The sequence below is a fragment of the Pongo pygmaeus genome, chromosome 8 (genome assembly GCF_028885625.2).
Source record: "Pongo pygmaeus isolate AG05252 chromosome 8, NHGRI_mPonPyg2-v2.0_pri, whole genome shotgun sequence".
Taxonomy (NCBI): domain Eukaryota; kingdom Metazoa; phylum Chordata; class Mammalia; order Primates; family Hominidae; genus Pongo; species Pongo pygmaeus.
In genome coordinates this window covers 110,470,569-110,497,076 of record NC_072381.2, presented here as the reverse complement: position 1 = coordinate 110,497,076, position 26,508 = coordinate 110,470,569, and the positions used below count along the sequence as shown (strand labels likewise).

At 40.9% G+C, this 26,508-nt stretch overlaps 1 protein-coding gene across 1 annotated transcript in view; it reads right to left on the bottom strand.

Moving 5' to 3' along the window:
• Positions 1 to 26,508, bottom strand: part of SORCS3 (sortilin related VPS10 domain containing receptor 3) — a 631,488-nt gene that overhangs the window by 85,534 nt on the left and 519,446 nt on the right. The window contains exons 10-14 of the mRNA XM_054436019.2: positions 23,511 to 23,657; positions 21,798 to 21,900; positions 16,435 to 16,511; positions 13,440 to 13,531; positions 2,677 to 2,784 (exon numbers count right to left, since the gene is read on the bottom strand). Coding sequence (XP_054291994.1) covers positions 2,677 to 2,784; positions 13,440 to 13,531; positions 16,435 to 16,511; positions 21,798 to 21,900; positions 23,511 to 23,657 — 527 coding nt within the window. The remainder of the gene's footprint in view (positions 1 to 2,676; positions 2,785 to 13,439; positions 13,532 to 16,434; positions 16,512 to 21,797; positions 21,901 to 23,510; positions 23,658 to 26,508) is intronic.

Below are 26,508 nucleotides of genomic sequence, written 5' to 3'. Positions count from 1 at the left end.
AAGATACTTAGAAATTTAGTTGTTTAAGTAGGGAGGACAGGCCCATTCTGGCAGATACAAAGAACCTGGGGGCAGGAAGGCACCAGTGCATCAGAAAAGGGTCGTCAGGTCAGGGGGGTTGGAGAAAAAGCTCCAAGCAGGTGGTCAATATAGATACTTGTAGGCCATTCTATGAGTTCACACTCTATCCTAAAGGCAATGGAAAGGCCTCCATGGGTTTTAAGAAAACTGGTGATTTGATGAGATCTTTTAATTTCAAAAATATCACTCTGGATACAGGTCAAATTTCTAAATGTGACCTAAAAACTTTCATAGTCTTACTCTCTTAACACCCAGCCACCCTCTTTCATGGTTCTTACCTTTGTCTGTGTTCTTTCCTTTGCCTTGGAATCATTCATTCATTCAATGATTACTGACTTCCTACAACGTGCCAATCCTTGTTTTTGGCACTGAGTTTATATTAGTGAATAAAACTGTTAAAAATCTATGCTTTCTTGGAACTTACATTTCATTCTCTATTATATCGTTTTCCACTTGTGAACTGCTATGAAAACTTCCAGACCAACTCAATTGTCACCTACTGTGTGTGTGAAGTCTTCGTTTTCCTCTGCTATCTCCTGGCTGTATAACTAGGGTACCATGATGATTACTTTATCCCCACTTACTCTCACCACTTTAGTCTGAGAGCTCCTTGCAGACAAAGAATTTCATTTGCCTCTGTAAAATCTCCTAAGTTCTAACAAGGTCTGATATATATTAGAAGCTCTCTAACTGTTAAATAAATAAATTCTCCAAATCAATGTATAAGAGAAAGCAACAGAACCTCAGAGTGGCTGTGTTTTCTCCCTGACCACACGGAGCTAAAGAGAGAATCAGGGTTAATAGAAAGGGGAAGGATACAGTATTTGAATGACCTACTTTATTAATAAGTTTTCAATTCAACGGCAAAGCTAAGCATTCTTGTCCCCAAATGGACTCCCTGTCTTCACAGTTCCTACAGAAATACGTAATATTTTAAAACTCCTGTTTCAATCTTTGCCATTGCCATTCTGCAACTGGGCAACCCTAGTAGGCCAGTTGGTTTCAATACCGTTTTCAAATTTAGAATAGAGACAGAAATAACCTCTTGGCAACCCTTCTAGGGCTTGTCCAGCTATCTGAAGAGTCCTGACAAAATCTGTGTTGTTTTCATACAAAAGAAACTCTGAATATAACAAAATGTTAAAACAGATAGCTTGAATTGTTTATACTCATTTTGATGAATACTTCCAAGATCCATCTTAATTTCATAAAAAGATCCTCTATAAGAAAACAATTATGCTCTATTCTCTAAGTATCTTGATAAGAAGATAAAACAGGCACAGAAGTTCTGTCAAGCTCTTAGGGAGTCTTGGCCAGGAGGAAAGGAAAACAGAAGTGCTATCTCGTCTTTTCAGTAAATGGTTTGGCTCTGAGGTCAGTCTCCCTCATATCCATGTGACCAGCTAAACTCCATCTGAAGCTGAGAAAAAAATTATTACCATTTAAGATTAGATGAACACAGAACTTAAGCTGTGGCCTTAAACTTGCTAGGGAATACCAGGTCATGTAGAGATTGGCATACACGTAATGTTGTTCAAAGTAATGCCCAAAAGAAGATGCAATGAGTTCAAATAGGCCTCATAGATGAGAATGGGGCCAAACTATGAGATTTGATCAAAATTGCACAAATACAATTATAAAGAATTTTTTTTATAACTGATCACTTATTGGCTCCTAGACTGGCCTTTCTTCCAAGTCCATCACCATTGGAAAATGACTAATTCAAACTATAAAGAAATCTATGTGCACAAAAGTTAAATCAAGAGCAGTGTCCCTAAGAGTAGGAAGATCATACACCCTTCCACCGAACCAGCACAGATGCACTCTATGAGCCCTTCTGTGCCAACCCCACACTATAGCAAATATCCCTTAATTTTGCCCAACAACACTCCACTCTGTCCAGTGAAGAGCTAAGGTGTAAGGTGCTCCTGCCAATTGGGAGTGGGGGAGGTGGGGGACAGTATTGGTTGGTGGAGGATTACGGTTACCCACTCACCATGTACACATGTGCACACATAAACACAGGTGATCAACTTCTAAGATTAAATCTCATTATAAAAGAGTATAGAAAAAATTTACGTGAAATAATCTGAAGTGAAATAACTGTGGAGTGTGTGTCTGTATGTGTTTGTGTGTGTGTGTGTGTGTGTGTGTGAGAGAGAGAGAGAGAGACAGAAAGAGACATCTCTTACAATATTTTCTGATTTCAATAAGCTGACTGTTTTGTTTTGCTCCCTCCATCCCTGCCCCTGCTCCTTATCTCCCACTAGACTATTTCAGAAAGAGAAAAAAACCACCTAATGACATAAGTTTTCTGTTTGCTTGGGTTTCAAATAAATGGGAATTTGCTATAATTCTTTAAATTCTACTAGAAACCTTGACTGTGCAATTAGGACCCTAGCCTCTCTAATCCTGGCAGTAGCTTTTTGAGTTTGTAGGTATAAAAATAAGTATTTCCATTTTACAGATGAGGAAATTTTGACCCAGAGATTGGACCACTTTGGTGTAGGGTTCCCTGGGAAAAATCCAAGGCCTCAGTGAAAGTAGAACCAGTGTCTCTTGTCTTCTCCCTGTCACAGCAAAAGAAGTACTCACGTCATGATGTGGGTCTCCATTCCTGCCTCCACCAGAGCCCCGTCAACAAAGAGAGGAAACGAAGTGAAACCATACTTGTCCCAAGAGTGGCCCTCATCAAAACTCACCCTGTGTTGGAAACAAGTACACGAAAAAGACAGCTGAAAATAAAGCCACACTCTTCTGTAACCATTTTTCAGGTTATTAAATTTTCCTCTGTATCTTGCTTTCAATAGGTTTTAATCTTCAACATCTCCCCATATTATGAGATTTGATCAAAACTGCATTTCCGGACTTGGGCGGAGACAGCACCTAGAGCTGCAGATATATTTCAACACATTAGAATCGACAAACAGCCCAAGCAGGAGGGCTTAGTGGATGGAGTGTCACATTTCAAGTACTCAGAATGGAACCTGAGGTTCAATTTACAGCACAATCCATTCAGCCCTTGGAGGTTCTGACACAAATTGAGTAAGACCCAATGGAAACTGAGTGGACCCAATGGAAAGGGAGGGGGTTTGTCTTTCAGATCAAACCTTACAAACAGCAATTTTCTATTTGTTCAAAACAGATGTTAGGATCATTTCCCTCCCAGTGCCACTTTAAGAGGCTTTTAGGGATGACCACTGAGAGTCTGAGATGTTCTGAGGAACACTGCCTCATCTTTCATCCAAAGGTAAGAGGAAGGTCTGGCCCCTTGTGGAAACAGAACCTGCAATGCTTTAAAGAGATGTAACTAGTGGAAGAGACTTGAGCAATTCTGAGTGCTTGTTTCCTTTCCTTTTTGATATTATCAAGGACCTGTCTGCCCCTTGATTTAACCACGGGGCATAGCCCAAGGACCATCTCCTCTGAGAAGCTTTTCTCAGCATCCCTTCTTCCCCAAGAAAGCCTTAGTTTCTTCATCCTCTATCATAGGATCCTCTATCATAGGTTCATTTTTGTTCTGGCTGATTCCCAATTCTACTCTATTTCCATAATTTAGGATTAAAATTCCCTTCTGTATGTTCCTATAATACCCAGGCCTTCTCCTATCATAGTGCTGACTACTGACTCCTTAACTGATCTTGAATATCTCAACTCAAGATTATAAACTCTGGGAGTTCAAAGATCATGTATGTCCTATCATTGAATAATCCCTTAATAACAAATATAACACAAATATATCTCTCTTACAATGCTCCTCACAGTATGTGTGTGTGTATACACACACACACACACACACAAATCCTAATATATACACATAATATTTATATATATAACATATAATGGTAAATAATATGTCTGATTCTCCCACCACACTGTGAAGGTTTTTTGTTCGTTTGTTTGTTTGTTTGAGATGGAGTCTTGCTCCGTTGCCAGGCTGGAGTGCATTGGCACGATCTCGGCTCACCGCAACCTCTGCCTCGCGGGTTCAAGTGATACTCCTGCCTCAGCCTCCAGAGTAGCTGGGACTACAGGCACGTGCCACCAAGCATGGCTATTTTTTTGTATTTTTTGTAGAGAAAGGGTTTCACTGTGTTAGCCAGGATGGTCTCGATCTCCTGAACTCGTAATCCACCCACCTTGGCCTCCCAAAATGCTGGGATTACAAGCATGAGCCACCGTGCCCCGTCATGTTTTTTGTTTTTTTAAAGAGACAAGAGTCTCGCTCTGTTGCTCAGACCGGAGTGCATCGGCATGATCATAGCTCACTGCGGCCTTGAACTCTTCAGCTCAAGTTATTATCCCACCTCAGCCTCCCAAATAGCTAGAAGTACAGATGTGTACCACTGGACCTGGCTAATTTTTTTTTAAATTTATTTTTGTAGAGGCAGGGTCTTGCTTTATTGCCCAGGCTGGTCTCAACCTCCTGGCTGCAAGCAATCCTCCAACTCGGGCTCCCAAAGTGCTGGGATTGTAGGTGTGAGCCACCATGCCCAGCCTAACCTGGGAGTATTTTTTTTCGGTCAAACACTATACCATTAATTCTTCTATTCTTAGTACTTAACAGAAAACCTGGCATATAGTTGATACTATATACATGTTAAGTGAATACATGAATGAAATAATAAGGAATAATGACGGACCCTCTTTAAATCTATCCAATCATTTCTCAAGCATGACTTATACTGGCACTTATAAGTTGGGTGTGAATTACCACCCCATTAGCAGCCAGCCTACATGGTTCACTCTCTACTCACTTACTTCTTTGTCTTTCTATCTCTCTGTCTCTATTTTACTCTGTTTTATCTTCTCTGTCCTAATGTACGATTAAAAACAATAATAAAGTCAATCTCTTAACCCAGCTAGAGTAACCAGTCTCTCAGACAATTTTTGCATTTATAGTATACCTTGATCCATGTTCACGAATGAAATGCAGACAGTCTGCCATAAACATCTTCATGAGTTTCTAAATTGTCATCATCTGTCTTGAATTTTAAGGACTTGATTATTTCAGCCTTTTAAAAAAATATATTGAAGGCTAAATAATCATTTAAACTAGTCCCAAGAAAGTTGGGCATATCTAAATTGCTTTTCATAGAAACAGGTTTCTCATTTCAAAAGTGAAAATATGTATAATTGGAAATGAACTTTACTTTTCTTACCATGTATTCAATCAGTTCCTAAAATAATCATAGTTGTTTCAGAGTGTGTCGTGGCCACTAACAAGTCAACTCTGGCCAATAAGTCCGGAAGCTAAGAAAATATTAGTTGGGTTTTTTGTTTGGTTTGTTTTGGCGACTTTGGGCAAATTGGTTTTTGTCTTGGCAGATGAAAGCCAAAGTGAATTTAAGGCCTCTCTCTGTCTCATTCTCAGGATTTCCTTATCAATAAAAGGTTAGCATGAGCCAGGTGCAGTGGCCTGTAATCCCAGTATTTTGGGAGGCTGAGGCAGGTGGATCACTGAAGTCAGGAGTTCGAGACCAGCCTGACTAACACGGTGAAGCCCTGTCTCTACTAAATACAAAAAAAAAAAAAAATTAGCCAAGCATGATGGCGCATGCCTGTAATCCCAGCTACCTGGGAGGCTGAGGCAGGAGAATCGCTTGAATCTGGGAAGCAGAGGTTGCACCGAGCCGAGATTGTGCCATTGCACTCCAGCCTGGGCAACAAGAGTGAAACTCCATCTCAAAATAAATAAATAAATAAATAAAACAGGTCAGCATTAGCAGAGCAAATTGCAGTGAGTGCCATGAGCACTGCAGGGAAGGAGTCGTCTTCACATCACTGCCATAATGAGCAGGGCACAGGACAGCCATCTTTAGTTTACACAATGAAGAGAAGACCCACAGAAAGCTGACACGGAGAGACCATCACAGCCTTCCAGTATTGAGAGAGGACCTCCAAGGCAAAGCTAAGTCCAGATGGGGAGAGAAATTGTAGATGATCAAGGGCCTGCTACATGAAATGAGTTCACACGGAGGGAGCAAAATCCTTGCTAGAGAAAAGAGTGGATCGGCAGATACCTAAAGGAAGGATGATAAACGACAAAGTCCAGGTAGAAAAGGTAGCATAGACAATAATTGAAGCCCAAAGATGACATAAGTAAGCACAAGTAAGTGGGCAGGACTCTAGAGCTAGGGTGATCTGAGATCAGTGATTTCTAACACTTTATTCTCACACTGAGGCAGTTATGAAGAACAAAACTCCCTAAAGAAACTCCAAAAAAAAAACATTAGAAAACTTAATCTCTTAGTTATCAAATATTTGGATCTGGATAGGCTGCCATTTGTGAAACTTATTATTATTTTGATGACTAGAAGTTCTCAAATATTCTGAAGTGATATATTGTATATTGAATTCTATATTGAATGGTATCCCCAAGGGATGTACCTTCTCCTCCGCAGGTCAGTAGCTCATTAATGGCCAAGACAAAGGAACTGTGAATTCCTTAATAGCTCCACAGGTGAAACTGAAATCAGTAGGATTGCCAATACTCAGGGAGACAGAAGTAAAATTCCAGTTGATCTCCAAATAGTGGCAACATAGGACTACAGAATCAAAGTCAAATAAAATGAATTTATCAAAATGTTATTGATGCCTACTATGTGCCTGATCTGGCAGTGACTTCAGTTCTAGGGATACAGAAATGAACAGAAAAGGAAAGGTCTCAGCTTCCACGGAACTTAATTTCTAGTGTGAGGAGATGAACAATATAGAAATAAGTCAATGCAAAACTATGAGTGAGAAATGAATATCATGGAAACAACTAAAATAAGATGATTTGATAGTCACCAAACAGCAACTTTGTACTAAAAATTTAAGAAAGCCCTTTCTATGGAGGTGACATTTAAACTGAAATCTAAATGATAAGTGGAAGTATCCATGTAAAGATTCAGGAGAAAACCATTACAGATGAAAGGTCTAATATGAAAAAGCTGCCCTGTTAGAATAACAGAAAGATGGTCAGTGGCTGTGGCTTAGTGTAAACAGGGATTAGTTGAAAGAATCAGTAGAAAAAAATAAGGCAGAAGTCAAATCATGAAGGACCTTATTTTCGATTGAAATAATATAATTTGATTTAAGCTTTAAAAGACAAGTTTCACTTCTCTGTGATAAATGGATTGTCAAGACCCAAAGTGGACTCAAGGAAATGAGTTGGGGAGGGGTGGTAATTTAAGAGAGCACACCAAGATGGGGCTTGGATGAAGATTATTATAGTGGAAAAAAATGGAAATATTTAGGTTATTTTTAGAGATGAAGTCAATGAATTTGGTAATAAAATATATAGAGGTTGCATGAGCAAAAGAAAGAAATCATGGAAAATATTGATTTGGGGGAGTGTTAAACAATTGAGAGGGAAATTAGAAGAACAGGAGAAGCAGTTTTTTTAGTTTCTTTTTTTTTTTTTTTTTTTTTTTTTTTGAGACAGAGTCTCGCTCTGTTGCCAGGCTGGAGTACAGTGATGTGATCTCGGCTCACTGCAATCTCCGCCTCCTGGGTTCAAGCGATTCTCCTGCCTCAGCCTCCTGAGAAGCTGGGACTACAGGCGCTCACCAGCATGCCCAGCTAATTTTTGTTTATCATCTGTTTGTTTCTGTTTTGGTCCATGTCAAGATGGATGCTTTTTGGATTTCCATATTGTAATATTGTTAAGAAGACCTTTGGGTGGATAGATCTGGATTTCTCAACATAATTAGGGATGTAAATTTGGAAGTCATTTATAAGACAGAAACAACTTAAAGCAGAATACTTAATACAAAAAAACAAAAACACCAAGACCTACAACTAGAGAAATGAAATTAGCTAATAAAATATATAAAGCTGAAAAGAACTGGAGTCATTGGTCAACTACAAGTTAAATATTTTCTGGCAATGCCACTATCATGAGAGGTAATCAAGCCACTGTGAGTGTAGGATGTGCTCACAGATATATTACAAGCATAAGAAAAGAAATCATCCTTCTACCCAATTCTAAATACTATGTTAAATTTTAATAATTGTAGAAAAACTGACAATAAGAGTAATTAAAGGTAAAAAGCAAATGGTCCTAGGAACAGGTTATATGAATTTTAGGCAGCTTAGGGAAAAAGAAGAAGAAAAACTGAATTAATTACCATTGCATCTTAATTTTTATAAATGAGAAAGTTTCCAAATATTTTAAAGGCCTATTTATCGACTACCAAAAAGGGATAATGTCAGTGAAGGAAATTAGACAGAATGTAGTTAGATAGGTGGAACTATTAATTATTTAACATACAGATAGAATAAGGGAGAAAAGATTTCCATGTGACCCTTCTAAAGAGAACAGTCAAATATTTGTGGATAAGAATATAAGTTCCCAAGTACACAGTACCATTCAACAGTGTATCCCAGCCCCTGTTCTAATGCTAGATGAATAATATATGCTCAACAAATATGTATGCAATAAATGAACAAATGAATAAAATCTGTCTTGAGTTGCATATCATGTCGTTTCTCAGAACTTAGAAAGGCTTTTCTAGCCTAAGATATTTTTAAGAAATACATTGAGGTCCTTCCCAGCTGTACTTTTCTAAAAATCATATGTAATTCTGTAGCAGGCTTATTCTGCATAGATCTGAGTGGCAGATTACAGGTCAACGCACAGAGATTACAAGTAGATGTACTATTGCTCAGCATGAAAAACAATCTTTCTAACAACTAAAGCCATTATACAAGATGGGAGCTACGTAAGGTGGGTATTTGCAGGTCGATTAGCACTGGGATATTCTGGTAAAGTGAGGTAACTTTTTGGGGGTGTCACAAAAGTATCAGCTATACCAGGTATAATACTAGTTTAAATGACTTCTATAAGACCTTTTCCTACTTCAGGTGTCTATGACTGTGATACTATCATGACATACACTAAAAGGAATAGAATCTGCCAATAACAAACAGAATCCTCCTCAGAAGTCTCTAGCACAGAAATAGAGAGCTACAGTGGTCATTGAGAATCAATGTTCCTCCCTCTGGTAAGGTGTATTGCTCCATTTCATTTTATCCCCAGTACATGAGTTGGTAGCATTTTAGCCACCTGGAAGTTCTTCAGAACAGTACATGCACTTTTGCTTTTCCAAGGCATGTATTGTTTGGAACTATTGTTTTCATTTGAAAGTTTCTCTGAACAAAATGCTAGCACACACAACCAAAGAAACACAAAAGGCCAGGTGATGTTTTCCTTTCTGTTTCCAAGAACATCCCATTGAGAGACACTGACAGATGGTCAGGGCTAAGTAAACAGTCACACCCCTGTCTACCTGCCCATTAGGTGCGCTGCCGATCGTGAGTTTTCATCAGATCTATGTATTCAGCGGGGGCCCATTTTTTATCTCACTCTAATGCTTCTCAGGTACAAAGGAGATGGAGGGTTTCCCTGAAATAGCACTTAGTTCTAATCTCAAGGCATCCAAATGTACATGGTTACAAACAGATGGGTTCATTTGTACGCTGTTTTGCGTTCACACCTATCTGGCTACCTATCATTTCAATTTGTAGGAAACAACATGCCTTGTTAGCCTAGCTAAAGTTTCCCCAGTTTTTCAATTATTACTCTTATTTTCTCTTAAAGGCAATGTAGCTATTATTTAAATCTGAGAGCCACTACATCCCAGTAGGTAATCTGGTGTCTTTTTCCTTTTCAAATATTAATATATGTACATCTGTATATAAAACAATGTCAGTCTGAGATCTATGACAGAAAATGGCAATGAACTGATTACCTAACCTATCTTCCTCTTAAAATGAGCTATTTGTTTACCTTGACGGTTGTCACTTAATTAGAAGCTCTTAGTGAAGAAAAAGCTGGCTTAAGTTTCAGAAGCTTGTATCTCACAAGCAGGGGACAAAATCAGTCAACAATTTCATAAGAAAACATTGATGATAATAACATTGTCAAGCCCTTACAAAACACTCACTTAGCCTTTGAAAGAGGAGTGCAAAGGATAATTCCCAAATGAGTTTGTTGTTGCTGTTGTTTTCTAACACGTATATTCAATAGCTGGCATTTAACCCCTTCGAGGGATTGCTTTAGGGAATGGCATTCATAGAAAGGCAAGTAAGCAAAAATCATCGTCTCGGTCATGTTCAAGAAAACATTTGTAGCATTTATGACAAATGGCAGTATCAACATCCTATAAATAGAGATAATGCCATTTCAAAAGCTTAGTTTGGAAAATCATTCTTAATACTTTGTAAGTTAGAATAGCCAAACAAATGGAGGGTGATATTATCATTGTTATTATAAGAGGAAATTCAGTGGCAGTGCAATTCTTTTTTTTTTTTTTGAGCTTTATAAACATTTTTACCAAGAAAAGAGATATTACATTGAACAAGGGAAAACTCAAACTTAGTAGTGATGACTTTGAGAGTCATGATTTGCTCCTACATAAATATCCCTAAATGAATATTGAGTAATTTTCCCAACTTGGATGGTTTCCTTCCAGGCATAATCAGACAAGTACTCCGTTTGAAAGTGAGGCAGTCTTTGGAGATAAACTTTTGTGGATCAGACTGAATGGTTAGATGTAAGGATGCTAATATTTGACAAAACCAAAACTCTCTTCCATGTACTCTTGCCATGTCAAATATGCTCTTCTCTTCTACTACCAAAAGGAAATGACAAAAATAAACTTTCTTTCCTCAGCACAAGGAAACTTCTGCAGAATGCTTTTAAGAATCAATGATTAAGTGCGTGCTAGGTCCCTACCATAATCAAGAAGAGTGATGGCCAAGTTTAAGGGTTGGTTGCTAGTCCTTTCTCCAGGAATTATAGGGAAGAAACCAGGCCAGCTAAATCTGTCTGTAGGACATTTATCAACCCTCTTATGAAGATTTAGATGGAAGTTTTTAACATGATGGGAGCTAAGAAACATTGCCTTGCTTGGTTTAAAAACAAGCTTGTTTTAAGACTCAAGCTGTCTTCTCTGACAGTGCAAGTCCTACTCAGTCCACAATAGAGATAGCTCTTTCCTCTACAGAGGCATATGGGTTTTGATAGAAAAAATTACCTACCAGACCAACTTTAATCCCTTAAACTGGCATGTAAGTTCATCTGAGTCCTACCCACATCTATTTACATTTTTGGTCTCAATCAAATAGTCTCCTGAACACTCCCTACATTACTTGAATTCTGGACTTCAGTCAAAGTTTCCTCTTTCCCTGGCTTGACTCTCACCTCTCCTGTAACTCCTGGTATCCTTCTCTCAAAGGTCAGCCCTCATGTCACCTGCTGCAGGAGGTGACATGAGGGCTGATCTTTGAGAAAAGGATGCCAGGCTCCTTACATACCAGGCTTCAGTATTCCAGCAATACACACAGCTGGCATCCTTTAGCAGACATTGCTTTCACTTCTAGTCACGCATGTACTGCCTAAACACCTTACCTTGAGTATAATCTCCTGGAGGGCAGGGACTATGTCATAAGCCTAGGTGTACTTATTATAGTATATAGAAAATTAGCAGCCAGAACAGAAGAGCATCCATGACAGAAATCTAACTTGGTGCTGCCAGGTATACATGTCTAGCCTTGAGAAAGGTATTTAACATGTTTTCTTTTTAATGCCATTATAAGTGGGTGATAAGAAGGTACCTACATACATAGGTTGGGCAAGCATGAAATGAGATAATTCATGTAAATGGTTTAGAACAGTGCCTGGAAAGTCCCTTAATAAATACTGACTATCATTAATCTCAAGCAATTCTAGTCTTTGGATACTACCAAAAAACTATATAAATCAGTAGTAAAAGGATAAGAAGCAATTACATTGGGAACTTTTACAAGCTCATCCTTGAGGTGGGAGAGTGCTCCTCTTACAAATGGCTCCATGCATCTTTTCAACATTTATATGCACAATCTCTCCATAACATAGTGGTAGAACTATTTCACTATAAGCTAGGTTGAGCTTTAAGAAACTGGTAACATTTTGTCATTTTTGACCTAAAAATGGCGGTTTCATATGGTTTCACTTAAAATGGTCAAATTGAGAGAATCCTTCTTAAGTCTTTGCCAAAAGGACTGAAGCTTGGATTTGGCATTAGGGAATTCTAAGCCTTTCCTGATTACAGTCTGATGCTTTCCAGTAAAATTCTTACTCTAAACTTGTTTATCTCCCAATATCTAAGACCTGGTAGTTAGGCTAGGGTCCAGCTTCCTGCCCACGTGAATCCGACCAACTGTACTCTAGATAGGATATTCTCCACCCACAAATATTCACTCTTCCAAATATTCACTTTGCTGAATCTGAAGCCTGAAATTATTTCCCTTCAGGGCATAAATACACATGAGACTCATCCATTCCCTGCCAAAAACACAAAACAACAACAGCAACAAGTTGTCGTCATCGTTGTCGTTGTCATCATCATCATCATCTATTCTCACTCAACTCTGTCCTTGTGGAAGGTCTTGCATATACACTGTCAGCTCCATTTCATAATCTTACTCTTTGAAAGGAATAATCTATACTGTCTCTATTTCATTTCATTGTTTATCATCCATTCAGTCGCTCATTCGTTTATAAATCTATTATAGTCTAACTTTCATCCCCACCTCTGTTTCAATTCTACTCTGACAAAAATCATGAAAAATCTCCTTTATTGCTTAATCCTAGGTTGTTTTTTATTCCATAACTGACTTGATCTGATTGTAGAATTTGATGCTATTAATCACCCCTTTCTTCAGCATTCATGAAAATATTTCCCCTTAGTCTCTACATTTTTGCCATTTCTTTTTAGTCTGTCCCATAATTTCTTCCTGCTCTCTGAATATTGGTTTTCAGCAGAGTCCATAGGAGTCCCTAGTTTCTCCTTGTACCCACTCTCTTGAGGCATTGAGCCCACTACCATAGCTTTAAACTACCACTTAGTGGTTAATGACTTCAAAGCTAAAGTGTCAGCCTAGACCATTCCTGAACTTCAGATGAATATATTTGACAACTCATGGCCATTTCTGCTGAAATAGTCATAGAAACCACTAACCTAACTTCTCTAGAACTGAACTCAGTATCTGTTACATGTACCTAACCCTCCTCTTCCAATTTCCATCTCTCCTATTTTGGATTACTGATCTTGGCTACTTGAACTGCAGGTCCTTCCTGCTGTCTTCTGCCTTATCTGACAACTCATTACCACCCACCCCATTCATTACACCTCCCCATCTGAATTATCTGGCCTACTATTGCTGCTTATGAGTTAGATGATGTAAAGGCTATTAAATGGATGGATGGATAAATAAATGGATGAGGAAATGTACAAATGGGTACAAAACCATGCAGAATAACTCATCACAATCCTCTCCACTAAAAAGCTGCTCATTAGCTCATTAATAGGGTAGGGAGCTCTCCTTACCACAAATGCCTGACTGGCAGAGGTGTGTGTTTCATGGCCACGAGGGCGCCACCCCAGTCTAGGAACCAGACATTGTACTCTTCATCAAAGATCTGGAACAACAACAACAACAACAACAATCATAGCAACACCTTACATTTGCATAGTGCTTAACAGTTTACAGTCTTTCACATATATTGTTTCATCTAGGTTCTGAGCCTTCCAACAGCACAGTCAGATAGTTTTGCAAGTATTATCTCCATTTGATTGATGAGGAAATGGGCTCACAGAAAGCAAATAACTCTCCCTAGGCATTTGCATTTCCAGGGCTCTTTCCACTGCTCCAACTCAAATTGCATTTCCAGGGCTCTTTCCACTGCCAGTACTGTGAACCAGCATGCTACATGAAGGTGAAGCAACAAGGTGCATGCTCAACTAGGTGACCCAAAGGAAGTAAGACTTTGAAGAAACTTCCCTGTCTTTCTAGCTAACTAAGTTACTACTCAGCCTTCTCTTCTTCCTCATCTATTCAGATGTTTGCTGATTTGTCAATAGTCTGTGTTTTATAGTGCTGTTTATACATTATCTAGGAACTTGAAAGACAATTTCCTACCCACTATTGTAAAACTAATAACTGATATAGCCACCACCTCCCTGCAAGTTGGATGAAGACCCAAGTTGGGTGTCTATGAATCCCTACTCTAAGTGGTCATTGAAACACAGTACTTCCAGGGACCTAACGTTATTCATTCTTTATTTCATCTATTTGTCTGTTACTTATCCATCCATTCACTCATTCATTCTCTTATTCAGTGTTCCATCCAACCATCCATCCCTCCATCTACCCATAGGCATTTTCTAAGCACTGACTTCAATACAAGGTTCCGAGTTAAGAGAATTTCAGACCTAAGCCCACATATATCAATGTTTATACCAGATATGACTTTTATATCTCCAACCTTAAACAGGAAAACTATTTCTCCAGCAGAGAACTAATCTCAACTGTAGATCTTCTAGGGGAAAGTATGCTTGGAGAATTCCTACAGCACTTAACCAGTGATGGTGGTTCATGAAGCCTAGATAGAGAAGTTGGGATGGTGGGTTAAGTGAAGAGGGCTAGAAGAGGATAAGGAGATGATACAGTCAGATTTAAAAGGTGAATGTGTAAGAGGAATGGGGCCTCCTATGTATATGCCCCAGGGAACTTTAGAGAGAAAAGTAGTTTCTCAGTCCTAAACCTCTTTTTTTACATATTTATCTTCAAAGAAAAGAAAAATGTCCCTATTAATGATGAGCCCCAATGCACAAAGGACCTAAGGGTGATTCACTTATATTCCAGATATAAACATAGACTCTGAGTCTGCAATGCTAGGCTTTTCTCTCCAGAGCTTAAAGGATGGCTCTGTGATAAGCCACAAAATGGAGATGCTGGGTTGAACCCTAAGAATGAGAAACAGAGGAAGAGGCACTGGGGAGGAGGGAGAAGTTATCCTTATCCTTTCCTCTTGATTTTACCATCTGGCCACTGCTCATTTTTGCCCTGTCTAGTACTGGAGTGAAAAAGTGGATTCCTTAGCTGTTTATGAAAGGAGGAAGGAAAAAGTAGTGACAACGTTCGTCAGGTGAGCTACTTCTTGAGGTAGAGAGACCTCCAGAAATGGTTTGCCTATGAGGAGATTTTGTACCAGATGAGTTTGTATTCCAGCTTCCACCCTCCTTTGGCTCTCGTAATAGGTTATTTTACATTTTGAAGGGTATGATCTTATTTATGTACCTGTTCCCCAGCCACCTGATTATGGCCTTGTGGGTAGGAACCTTAACTTATTATTGACTGTGTACCTTGCAGTACTTGACATAGTTGCTTTTGTCTCGTAGGTACTTGTTAATTTTTACAACGCTGGTAGTGGTGACACTGGTGGCAATGGGGATGATGATGATGGTGGTGATGACAATCTTCACCAAGGGATCCAAACAGGAACTTGTCTAACAAGAGTTCATATGGTGACTCTACCTTTACCATCAAGATATTCATTGTCTTTCTCTTGTCTTCTCCATGGAGAAACTGTATCACTTTTAAGACTTAGTAAAATGCCACCCCTCCTTGTGATGTCTTTCCTGGTTTCTCCAGCGATCAATTCGTCTCTTTTCTTTGTATGCTAGTAATGCCACTAAAATATTATTATCACCCCGAACTATAATTAGCTAGCTACGAACCCATTTCTTCTATTTAATTTTGAGCTTTTTAAGGAAAGGGACTCCAAAGTATTCAATTACCCCCGGAGCCTGACACCTAGTTGACATTGTATAAGTCTATTTGTCCAATATAGTAGCCATAAGAGAGTATTTAAATTTAAATTAATTAAAATAAATAAAATTAAAAATTAAGCCCCTCTGACACAGTAGTCATATTTCAAGTGCTCCATAGCTGCATGGACAAGCACAGATACAGAACTTTTCCATCATTGCTGAACATTCTATTGGACAGCATTGCTGTAAGTGTTTGCAAAACTGAATTAACATTTCGTGCAGTCACATATCTGTTTCATACTTACTCAAGACAGTCTACACAATACTTAAACAACCACTGACTTCCATGGCTTTGTCAGTTTTAATGTTCTAATCCTTGCATTTTGTAGATACAGAAACACATCCCCAAAGGTGAAGAGACCAGCTTGCCAAGAACTCTCGGCACACTAATGATAAAAACAGTTTTATCAGTTGTACCCCCAGCAACCAGCACAGTACTTAGCATCTGGACCTGTTACACACATATGGCTGAAGGAAAGAATAAGTGAACTGGGAAAATTCCAGTTCCTCCTATTCCCTGCCCAATGTCCTTCTCATTATACCCCATTACCCCTCTAACCTGCCAGCCAAATTGACCAAACTGAACAGCTGCTTCAAATGTTTTGAAACTACAAAGTCATAATGAGGCTGAGAATCTATAGGATGGAGAGAGAGATTGGTAGAACTTACTCTAAATGCCTCCTCCATTTTTGTCAATTCACCCAGTTACCTGTCTCCATGTGTTGCCCCCATCGGAGGAGATGAACACACCAATATCAGTATATGAGAGCTCCGGGCCAATGTTGCCTGAAACATAAGCAAATCATTTGAGATTGTCAGGAGTTTACCAATTAAGTGTGCTTAGGGCTGAGGGATGGGGGGACAGAGAGTAAAGGTTTTCTAAGTGATATTTACAGCTAATTTGTGCAGTTTCTTTTCTGGTGTCATATCAAAAGCCCAGCAGGACGAAAAACCCAATATGGGAAAAAATCTAAATAGTATGACAGAAATGCATCATTCAATGACATGAGTCAAAGACTGAATATCAATTAGTTCAGGTCTCTTGAATTATTTACTCTGTATACCAATAATCTCTTACAGGTGTCTTGCTCCTGACAGGTGTCCCCTGAAGGAAGCAAAGAGTGGAAGAGTAGACACATATGGAGACACATATGGAGAAACTGGGCATAGGAGCCTGAGAAAAACTGGTGTGTGTGTGTGTGTGTGTATGCGCATAACTGTGTGTCTGTGTGTGTGTTTGAAACTTGTCAGCATGTCCTTTGAGTGCCAGGCAGTTGAGTGACCCAATGGTACAGACTATGTAACCTAAATTATACAGTGCCCAGAAGAAGATGACCACACTCAGCATACCATGGCCATCAAGCATGGCAGGAAAAGGAATCACCTGGCTTATGCCTAGACCAACCATACTTGCTGCTTCCATCCCTTCACACTCTCCTCTCTGCCCTTCTTTTTCGTCCCCTGGCACTCCATCACCATGTGGCTATGCTTATTAAAAAGAAAGTGGTCAAGCTTTTCTAGTCCATCTATATTGATTTAGTTTTCCCAATGGGCAGCCCTCTTCTCAGAGCCTAAAAATGGCCCCCAACCTAATAGTGCTCAATAAATAATTGTGGAATGAATGAATGGGAAAACAAATGATTGGATCATGTTCCAATGTTGATGTGCACTTGAGGAAGTTCTCACAACCAGGAAGGAACCCTAAACATGTAAGAGTTTATCTTACTGGCTGATATTTTTGCTTTAAAAATAGCAGGAAGAGAATGTTAGCTCCCACACATCTGTAGCCTAAATAAGAGCACAACAAAAATGCAATAATGAAAATGTTAATTGAGCTCCTGACATTTAATGCTTCAAGATGAGAAATTAAAGCCAGGCTACAGCTTGTCAAGCTCCCATCAGCATCAGGGAGCACACAGATAGCCAACTTGTTTTGAGACTCAAGTTTCCAAAAATAACCCCTGGGCTCAGGGCTCAGGGTTCAGGCAGTAGGTGTGGGAGGAGTAGGGAGAGGCTTGGTGAGTAGATCCATGGAGTTCTGTCTGGAATTTGGAATTCAACTCCCCAGATACAGGTTTTAGAAGACACAGGTAAGGAAAGTAAAGGGAAATGGGGAGGAGAATATTAACTCGAGTTGCTTAGCGGTTGTGCTAACCTGGAGCATTGTGTTAAGAAGGATTCTTTGGTTTCGACAGAACAGAATGTGGTGGTGATCAACAGATGTCTACCAAGGGTGACAGAGAGAGAGGGAGGCAGGAGCACTATTGCTCCAGAGCTGTGTATCTTCCATCCCTGGCATGGCTTCTAAGGATCTAGCTTATCATCCCTCACCTTCCTTAGAAGCTGGTTCTGTCAACATCCTTAGCCTCTCTTTCAAAGCTTGACTAGATGGATTTTGGGGGCCTTATGGTGGTAAGAACCCAAGGCTCACAGTGAACTCTACTTGTGGAAATATCTTCTGTCAATTGAAAAGACCTCTGAAAGAAAATGCTACTGATCACAGAGACCAGAAAGTTGGTTCCCAGATGAAGGGACAGAAAAGATGTACCCAGGAGGAGTTGATCTTTGAACATGTACAGTCTTTAGGTGGCTCTGTGGGTGATTTCTGATAGGAAGAGCTGGCGTTGTGGTGCCAGAGAAGGAGGATTTGAAAAATGAGCCTTGCTGGCTGAAGTGGAATTGGAGCTCAGCTAGAGTGGCTGCCATCCATGTTGGAAGAAGGTGATGCAGCTGTTGCCCACTTGAGTGGTATGATGAGAGAGGAGGGGGAGTGAGATGGAGAAGAAGAACTGGGATCTTTTCTCACCAAACAGCTTGGCTGGTAAATGATGGAGGGCCCATTGCCCTTTTTGGAAGTTTTAAACAACTTGCTTTTACTCTCATTTCCTCCCAGTGCTATCCTTCTCTGCTCCTTAAATATTTAAAAAATAAAATAAAAGGGAGAGAATTTTGAAGTCCTCTGAGGGCTAGCGACGCTTCTCTCACCATCACTCATGCCAGAGGGAGTTGCTGCCCATACAGGGTGGCTACAGGCTCAGTGGGGGAGGAAGCTGACAGTATACAATCAACTTGCCCCTGCAGGGGCAGGGGCGGGAGGAGGGCCTCCACAGAAAGAACAACAGGAGGGTGCGAACATTCAGAGTTTACAGGAAGCTTGGCAGGGGGTCTGGTTAGCTGTGGAGCTGGCATGGAAAGGGGCTCAGAGATGGGTCTGGCTGAATGGCTACAGAACAGAGCACTAGAGGTGGAGTCAGAGAGAGTGTGGGCTGGGACATGACACTTGTTTCCACCTGCCCACAGTCTCTTCATCTCTAAATTCAGGCGTATAGTAATTGCCATTTCTACATCATCATGCAGTTATGCAATCAAGGCAAGAAAAGCAAGCTTTGGATGCTGTAAGGCACTGCGAGGATATGAGGTCCTTATTACTAGCTTGAAACCACAGTGTTAAGGTTATTAGGAACCCTAGTGTTTCTGCTTGCAAAAGGCAATTGCCAAACTCTCTATACTGGATTCCCATCTGCCTTCGGAGATGTCCTCAACCAGGAGTTAAGAGATGAATCCCAGGGTATACTTTTATCCATGCAGCTTCCCTGAGACCACATCTCAGTGCAAAGTGGGAAAAGGGAGTCAGCAGTGGGAGTGGAGAGAGCCCAGGGTGGCTGACACCTGAAGGCAGGTGGAAGGCACGGATATGGGAAAGGGCCCTGCAGGGGCAGGCTCCATGTAGGCCACTGAAGGCATAATCGGCTGACGTCATAGTTATCTTCCTGATGGCAAATAACCTCCCAAGGTGTCCAGGGCAAGCAGGGTAAGGAGAAGCTGGGTATGAAGAGGCACGCGCCAGTGACTTAGCCCTGGCTTTTCATCAGGATCTCATCAGCTGAGTTATACCCCTCCCAAAGATCCAGGGCATGGCAAAAAGCCTCAAGAATTACAAGGGGAGATAAAAAGAAATTAGCAATCCTGATACATATGGACAAAAAAATTCAAAAATAAGTCTTTAATGTCTGTGTGTTTGCTAATTTACAAAGTACTAATTTAGAAGCAATATGCTGGTCACAGGTAATAACAACTACCATTAATCCTACCTTATGATGCTCTGTGCACTCTGCTGGGTCTTATAGACACATACTTCCATCTCTAATTTTTACAACACCCCCACAGTTTTACAGATGAGAAAAATGAAGCTCAGAGTTTAAAAACTAAGCCAAATGCACAAACCTAATAAGTGTCAGGGCTCAGCCTGGAAAGCAGGAGGACAAGGTTCCTGAGTTTCTCTGTGTGCATAGTGCATGCATAGGATTTATGGATTTATTGAAGGAGATGAGCACATTATATTCTTCTGATGTAAGAAGAGTTTTAACTTCTATTACATTAATGATGATAAGTAACATGCACTGAGTATTCAATATGCCCCAGGCACTGTTCTAAGCATTTTACTTACTTATTTATTTATTTATTTATTTATTCATTGAGCCAGAGTCTCACTGTGTCACCCAGGCTGGAGTGCAGTGGCACCATCTTGGCTCACTGCAACCTCTGCCTCCTGGGTTCAAGCAATACTACTGCCTCAGCCTCCCTAGCAGGTGGGACTACAGGCATGCACCACCACACCTAGCTAATTTTTGTATTTTTAGTAGAAACGGGGTTTCACCATGTTGGCCAGCTGGTCTCAAACTCCTGATCTCAGGTGATCCACCTGCCTCCGCCTCCCAACGTGCTGGAATTACAGGCATGAGCCACTGCGCCTGGCCGTTGTTCTAAGCATTTTAAATTCATTGTTTCATTATATCCTGCAATTCTATTATTTTGGTACTATTATGCCCACTTTGCCAATGAAAACACTGAAGTTCAGAGTGGTCAAGCCACAAAGAATAATGCCTGGCTACACACTAAATACTCAGATAGTATTAACTTTTATTATTTATCCCTACTTTTTGATGTAGCTTCCAGTTCAGACCTCCTGTAGGTCTTGAGGAGAGGCCTAGGGTTCAGCAGCCCTTGAGTTGGAAAAACCAATCCACATGGATTGCAGAGTGTGAGGATCACTTCTCCAGCCAGGGGAACAGCAACAGAGCCTGCCTTCATCTCTCCTCAGCCTGGGCTCCCTGAAGCCAGTGGTATTAAGCATAGTTGCTCCCAACCATCTGGGGTTGACAGGAGTTGACTGAAATCTGATGAGAGTGGTTCATCACTGGTGGTATCTAAAAGCTCACACAGTTGGAGGCTCGGAGAAGGAAGCCATGCCTAGAGAGTAGGAACTCCAGGGACCAGAGCTTTGGATTGATGAGAGAAAACAGTATGTACCAGCTCCGAAAGTCACTGTGAATTTATCTGCTTTCATTAGAAAAATAAGCTGACCAACACCAGAGCTCTAACTTCTAAGATCAGCAGGCTGCCTTCCTTTATGCCATCAATGTATTCCTGAAAAGGTGTATGGAAATGCAGTGCATGCTAATCAGAGCACACTCCCTGGAGACTTTAGCTTTCATCTCAGAGTTGCTTTACCTTCATTTCTGATTGATGCACAGTGGACAGTGATTCCAACAATGCAACCTTAAGTTTTTCTGCCCTTTGCCCTCAGGCTCTCAGCCAAGGGGTTAATCATGTGTAAACAAGCCTTTACATGCACTAGAGACCCCCTCATTAAAAGCAGTTCTAGGATGGAACCCTTCATACCGAATCATCTGTCTAAAGGGAAAACTACCCCAACTTACATCTGGTGAGCTAGGAAGTTTATATATCATGTTTTCTTAAAGTGTGGATTCCCTATTACAAACAACCATTCTGATTGGTCAGTTTACTTTGAGAGAAACTCTGGCCTCTTGCTAAGCAGAGGGGACTGCTTTGTGTCTGGGGGGGAAGATGCGTGAACCTAGGAATTACAAATGTCTAGAGCTCTTTGCATCTTAGGTTCTTAGATGGGTATTGGGGAACCCTGCATATTTTCTGGGGCGAGTGCTCACAGCTTTCATCTGATGCTCAAGTGAGTCCATGATCCAAAAATAGGTGACAAATTTATTCTAGACACTCTCAGTAAGGAAGAAGCACAGGGAATGTTTTTCTTACCTGTAGCCACCACAAGTCCTGGGGCTGTCTCCTTGCTAGAGATTCTTCCTGAGGAATATGGATTTTCAGAGAGTTGCAGGTGCAGATGTAAGGAACAGAAGGGCTAAAATGGAGAAAGAAATAGTTTCATTCTAGGAAATTCCAGACACCTGCACCCCTGCCCCACTAGAGATGGGCTTCCCGATGTTCAGCTCCCAGAAATAGCAAGGCATTAGATGATGAGTCACACAGTTTTGGGCAGGAGGTATCCGCACCTGAGATAGCTGGTATGCTCACATTAGAAGCTTCACTGAGTACCTTCCATAAGCCCCCTCCTGCCTCTGCCCCCCAACCACAATCTCGTGCCTTTCCCTCTCTTCCTCAGGTTCCCTCTGAACCTATCCAAGGTCCAGTTCATGGCTGGCTTTATGAAGCCTCCTTGACCATTCCTTCTGCCAGGATGACACTAACATTCTTGCATTTCTGATCTTGACCATCAATTCTGCTTCTTGGAGTTGCAAAGGCCCTCTGGGAGGAGTGAAGAGGGGAAGCTACGTGAACTAGGTCAGGCCCTCCACCTTCTTCAGCCAGATTGTCTCTGTCTCTGTTTTATGTATTTTGTTCTTATTTATAATTTTACTTAAAATATTTGAAGCCATCATCTAAAACCTATATGTCTGTGTTCTCTATTTATTCATTTATTTATTCATCTATCCCCATTGGAGTGTTCTTAAAAGGGCTTGGGGATTTACAGAGACATATTCTGTACAACAAATACAAATAAGAAGATGAAGGAATAGAAAGAAAGAGAAAATCAGATTAAAATAAGATGAAGCCATGGGCAACGTTTGAAGAAAAAAAAATTCATGCTGTGACCAATTCCTAGAGGTAAGCAGGCATTTATCTCTGACCCTCCTAGTACCTGAAGCAAAAATTATATGGAATAAGGCTGAAAATTACAAAGGGAAAGGGCGCCATTTGCTGTATTTACCATTGTAGTCCCAATTTTTAACATAGGGTCTACAATAAGATAAGTGGTTAATAAATCTTTTTGAATAAGTGGCAAGAGGAAACTTTTTGCTCAGAAGAAACATAACCATTTCTGGGACCTTAGAATTGTTTCTTACAGAAGTCCTTATTCAGAGGGCACTGAAGAGTGTGGATTTTATTGTTAATGAACCGTTTTGCCTCCTCACACAGAGCAGAAGCACCTGGAGCCAGAGATACCATCTCACACATCATGTCTTCCATGGTGCCTACCCCAATATTCCATACATCTGGAATCCTGGAAATGCTGATAGATTAACTGTCCCATATGGATATTCCAGCCTAAGCCCCCCTGGATTCTCAAAGCAACTTTTGCTTGCCTCAACATCTAGCAAGCATTTACCAAAACACAATGCATCATGTTAGTATCAGTTAATAGATGTATTACTACTACTGAGCTGTGCCTGGGACCCTTGAGCACAGGCTCCTTCCCTTATATGTTTCTTTGCCTTACTATGAGATGGATCACATAGTGGATCCTCGGTAAAAGCCTGCATAATTCAACTGGGCCTTTCACCCAATGGTGCTGCAGTCTGAGTCCACAGACCAATGCCCTGCAAGTTTTAGAAAATTACTGCTCTGCACCACCTGAGTTCCTAAGACCCTTTGATGAAACAAAGGCCTTGACACAGCTTCCCCAGGTGGCTAGCCTGCCCTGTGAACTTCCCATGAGGCTGAGTGACTGACCAGCAGGCAGTGCACTGGGCTTCCTCTCAGGTCCACATCCGGAGCTTGCAGCAGGCGCCAATCCCTGCCTTTGTTGTAAGTGATGTATGTCTTCACCTGGTCGTCCACCTTCTTGTTTGCCAGAAATATCCCTTTGATACCTGCTACCTAGGAAAAAAGGTGAGAGATGGAGAACGATGCTGGGCCAACATGCCTTTGGTCTTGGAGAAGCCCTTAGAGAAGCCCCAGAATTTCCCACGGCATGTCGGGGTTCCAAGCAAGAAAAGAAGGAACATGACAGGAAACGTTGAATGCCATGTGGTCTCTGAAAAATGTTTAAAAAGTTCATCTCTGAACCTTATGTCACCCCCTAGATGTCCCTTTCTATGCTTACCCATCTGTTTTTTCCCACTTTGCTCGTCTCTGCACTTTGTTCCACAGGACTTCATCTTTAATTAACTATTAACATTCCCTCTGAGATGGGAGTGGCTGACAAGAACTGAAGGAGTTACCCCTTCTAGCAAACATGTGTTTCTGCTCAGGAGAGGCCTGTAGATGGGTATTTCATAACAATGGAAGTTGAGGCATTGTGATTAGTAGTAATGAAGATATCCTGCAGCAGATGATCCAGCTTGGAGGCCTGGCATCTGTCTCTTTCCATGCCACTAGCTCACTATGTGACTTTGGATAACTCCCATATCATCTGCGGGACTCAGCCAATGGTCGCTTTGAAATTGGTGGAATAAGCCCTATTCCTCTTCTTTTTCCCAGTTGGCTGGCAAAGGATCCGTGAGACCATGCAAAGCACTCACCAGTGTTCCCATGTTTTGAGATTTGCATGCCTTTGATATTTTGATGGGAAAAGAGCATCACCACAAAACAAGCCGCTAGAGGATTAAAGATTTATCACCCAGAAGAGTTCTAGGGTAAGTACAAATTCTACTCAAACTTTTATTCCTTATATTCCACATGCTGAGCAAGGAAAGCAGATATTTAGAATGACAACGCCCTGCATCAAAGAAAGATTCCCTTAACTCTTTTTCCATAGAAGTTATAGCATGTTTCAAAGGCAAAGCAAATAGCATATTGCCAAAAGCAATTAAATTAGTTTAAATATGTATAAACAATAGGTTCAATGGCAGGTTTTGTGGGTGATACTCAGATATCTTAGAGTTTTAATTGTATTTATCCCCCATTCTTCCAGTATCATGGTTAACTGAGGTTTACTCACTTCGGAGAGAATGCCAGTGGGAGAAAAGGGTAAGAGTTTCACAGAAGTGAGCTTATTTTTTTGTTTTCAAATGACATAATTTAACTGATGAAATAAAAAGTCTTCTTTCCTTTTTTTAAGTAACCTGATTGGCCTTGAAAGAGAATGCCAGCCCAAATAAGAATAAACAAACAAACAAATGGACAGAGAATCTCAGGAGGAGAATAGAATTATCTGGAAGGATACCACCAGGGGAATCTGACAAACGGCCAACAATGGAATTGATTAGATTCCTACCTGGAACAGTGGGTAGGTAAGCAGAGAAACCAAGATAGGGGAGGGGCATGATGTCTGAGCCATGCCCTCCCTAGAGACCACCTCCCTGCCCTAACGGCTTAAAGTCAGGGCCATTTCAGGAAGGACAGCATCTCAAATGCTCATCTAGGGGCTATGAGCCCCTCAGATCACCTCAGTCTTTAAAACCAACTGCAAAGGTGCATCTCCTAAACCTGACTACTAATCATTCCTCACAGAGAATGGAATCTGGGATTCCCTAGAACCTTCTACCTGATGGAGGCCTTTCAGTGTTGTGTTTAGCCACAGAGCTGATGCCTTTTCTGCTAGACCACCAGCTAATGATTCCAGAGAACTCATTCTCCTAAACCAGTTACCCTCTCCCACACGTACCCAGGGCCTTGCTATCCATTTCTTGGATGAAAATATTTGGATCAGACTCAGACACCTTGGCCCCGGTTCAGTTTTTCCTGGGGAGCGGCTGTGGCCCCCTCTGATGCCCCCAGCTCAATGCATCACAGAAAGAATTCCAGCCACTCAGCAACCTCTTTTGATCTTCCGGGTGAGCAGGTTAACAAATTAAACAATCATTACCATTACCATGTTTTCCCACTGAGCACTTCACCACTTGAACGGGCATTTTCTGTGTGTCCCACATATTCTGAGAACAAAACCAGGAGAATGGGGACTAAAAAGATGTAGAAAGGACAGACTCTCAGGGAACCCACTTGCAGCTGTGAGGGTGCTTCTCCTGAAGTTGTACATAATGCCGCAGCAATCTCCTTCCTGTCTGAAAGAAGCGGAACATTTCCCACTTGTGTTTGGATAGTTTAAAGCCCTTACATTATTACTGAATCACTTTTCTGGCTTCATGTCTTGTAAAAATGGACTGTGAGTTTGGAGGGTACTTGGCTTTTGTGTGTCCTAAGCCAACAGCTTTCACACTTTTTGACTGCAACCCAAGTAAGAAATACATTTATGTTGCAACCCAGTAGACTCATACCCATATACGCATGTATGTGTACACATATATTTCTAAGACAAAAGTATTATGAAAGACTATGCAGCCTCACTAAATGCAATGTAAAGGAATTAGAGAATGAGATGCATTTTTACTCGTCCTCATCCAAGGAGGTACAGAGCATTGAATTAACTTTAAACATACTTCCTCCCACTGTTGTTTGAAATCAGATGTTTGGCTGCTGCTGATTATTTCAGCAGTCCAGGGAGAAGGGTACCAGCTTGTGATGGTGTCCACAGAAGAGGACAATACAAGGTGTCTAGCCTGTGTGGCCCACTTTCCCTCTGGGAATCAATTTGAGTGCAGAGGGAAACTGACAGCAGGCCCCTTGGTGGAATGCTGAGTCCAGGTGGCATGGTCATCTGTTGGTCACCTCCCAGAGACCTCAGGACAAAGAAGCCAGGGCTCTGCTGAGAAAAGCAATTACCATGATCTGCCTTGGGCTGTCCCTAGAGTCCCACCTGTGGTGAGGGGCTGAGGAAGGTTGGTTCAGG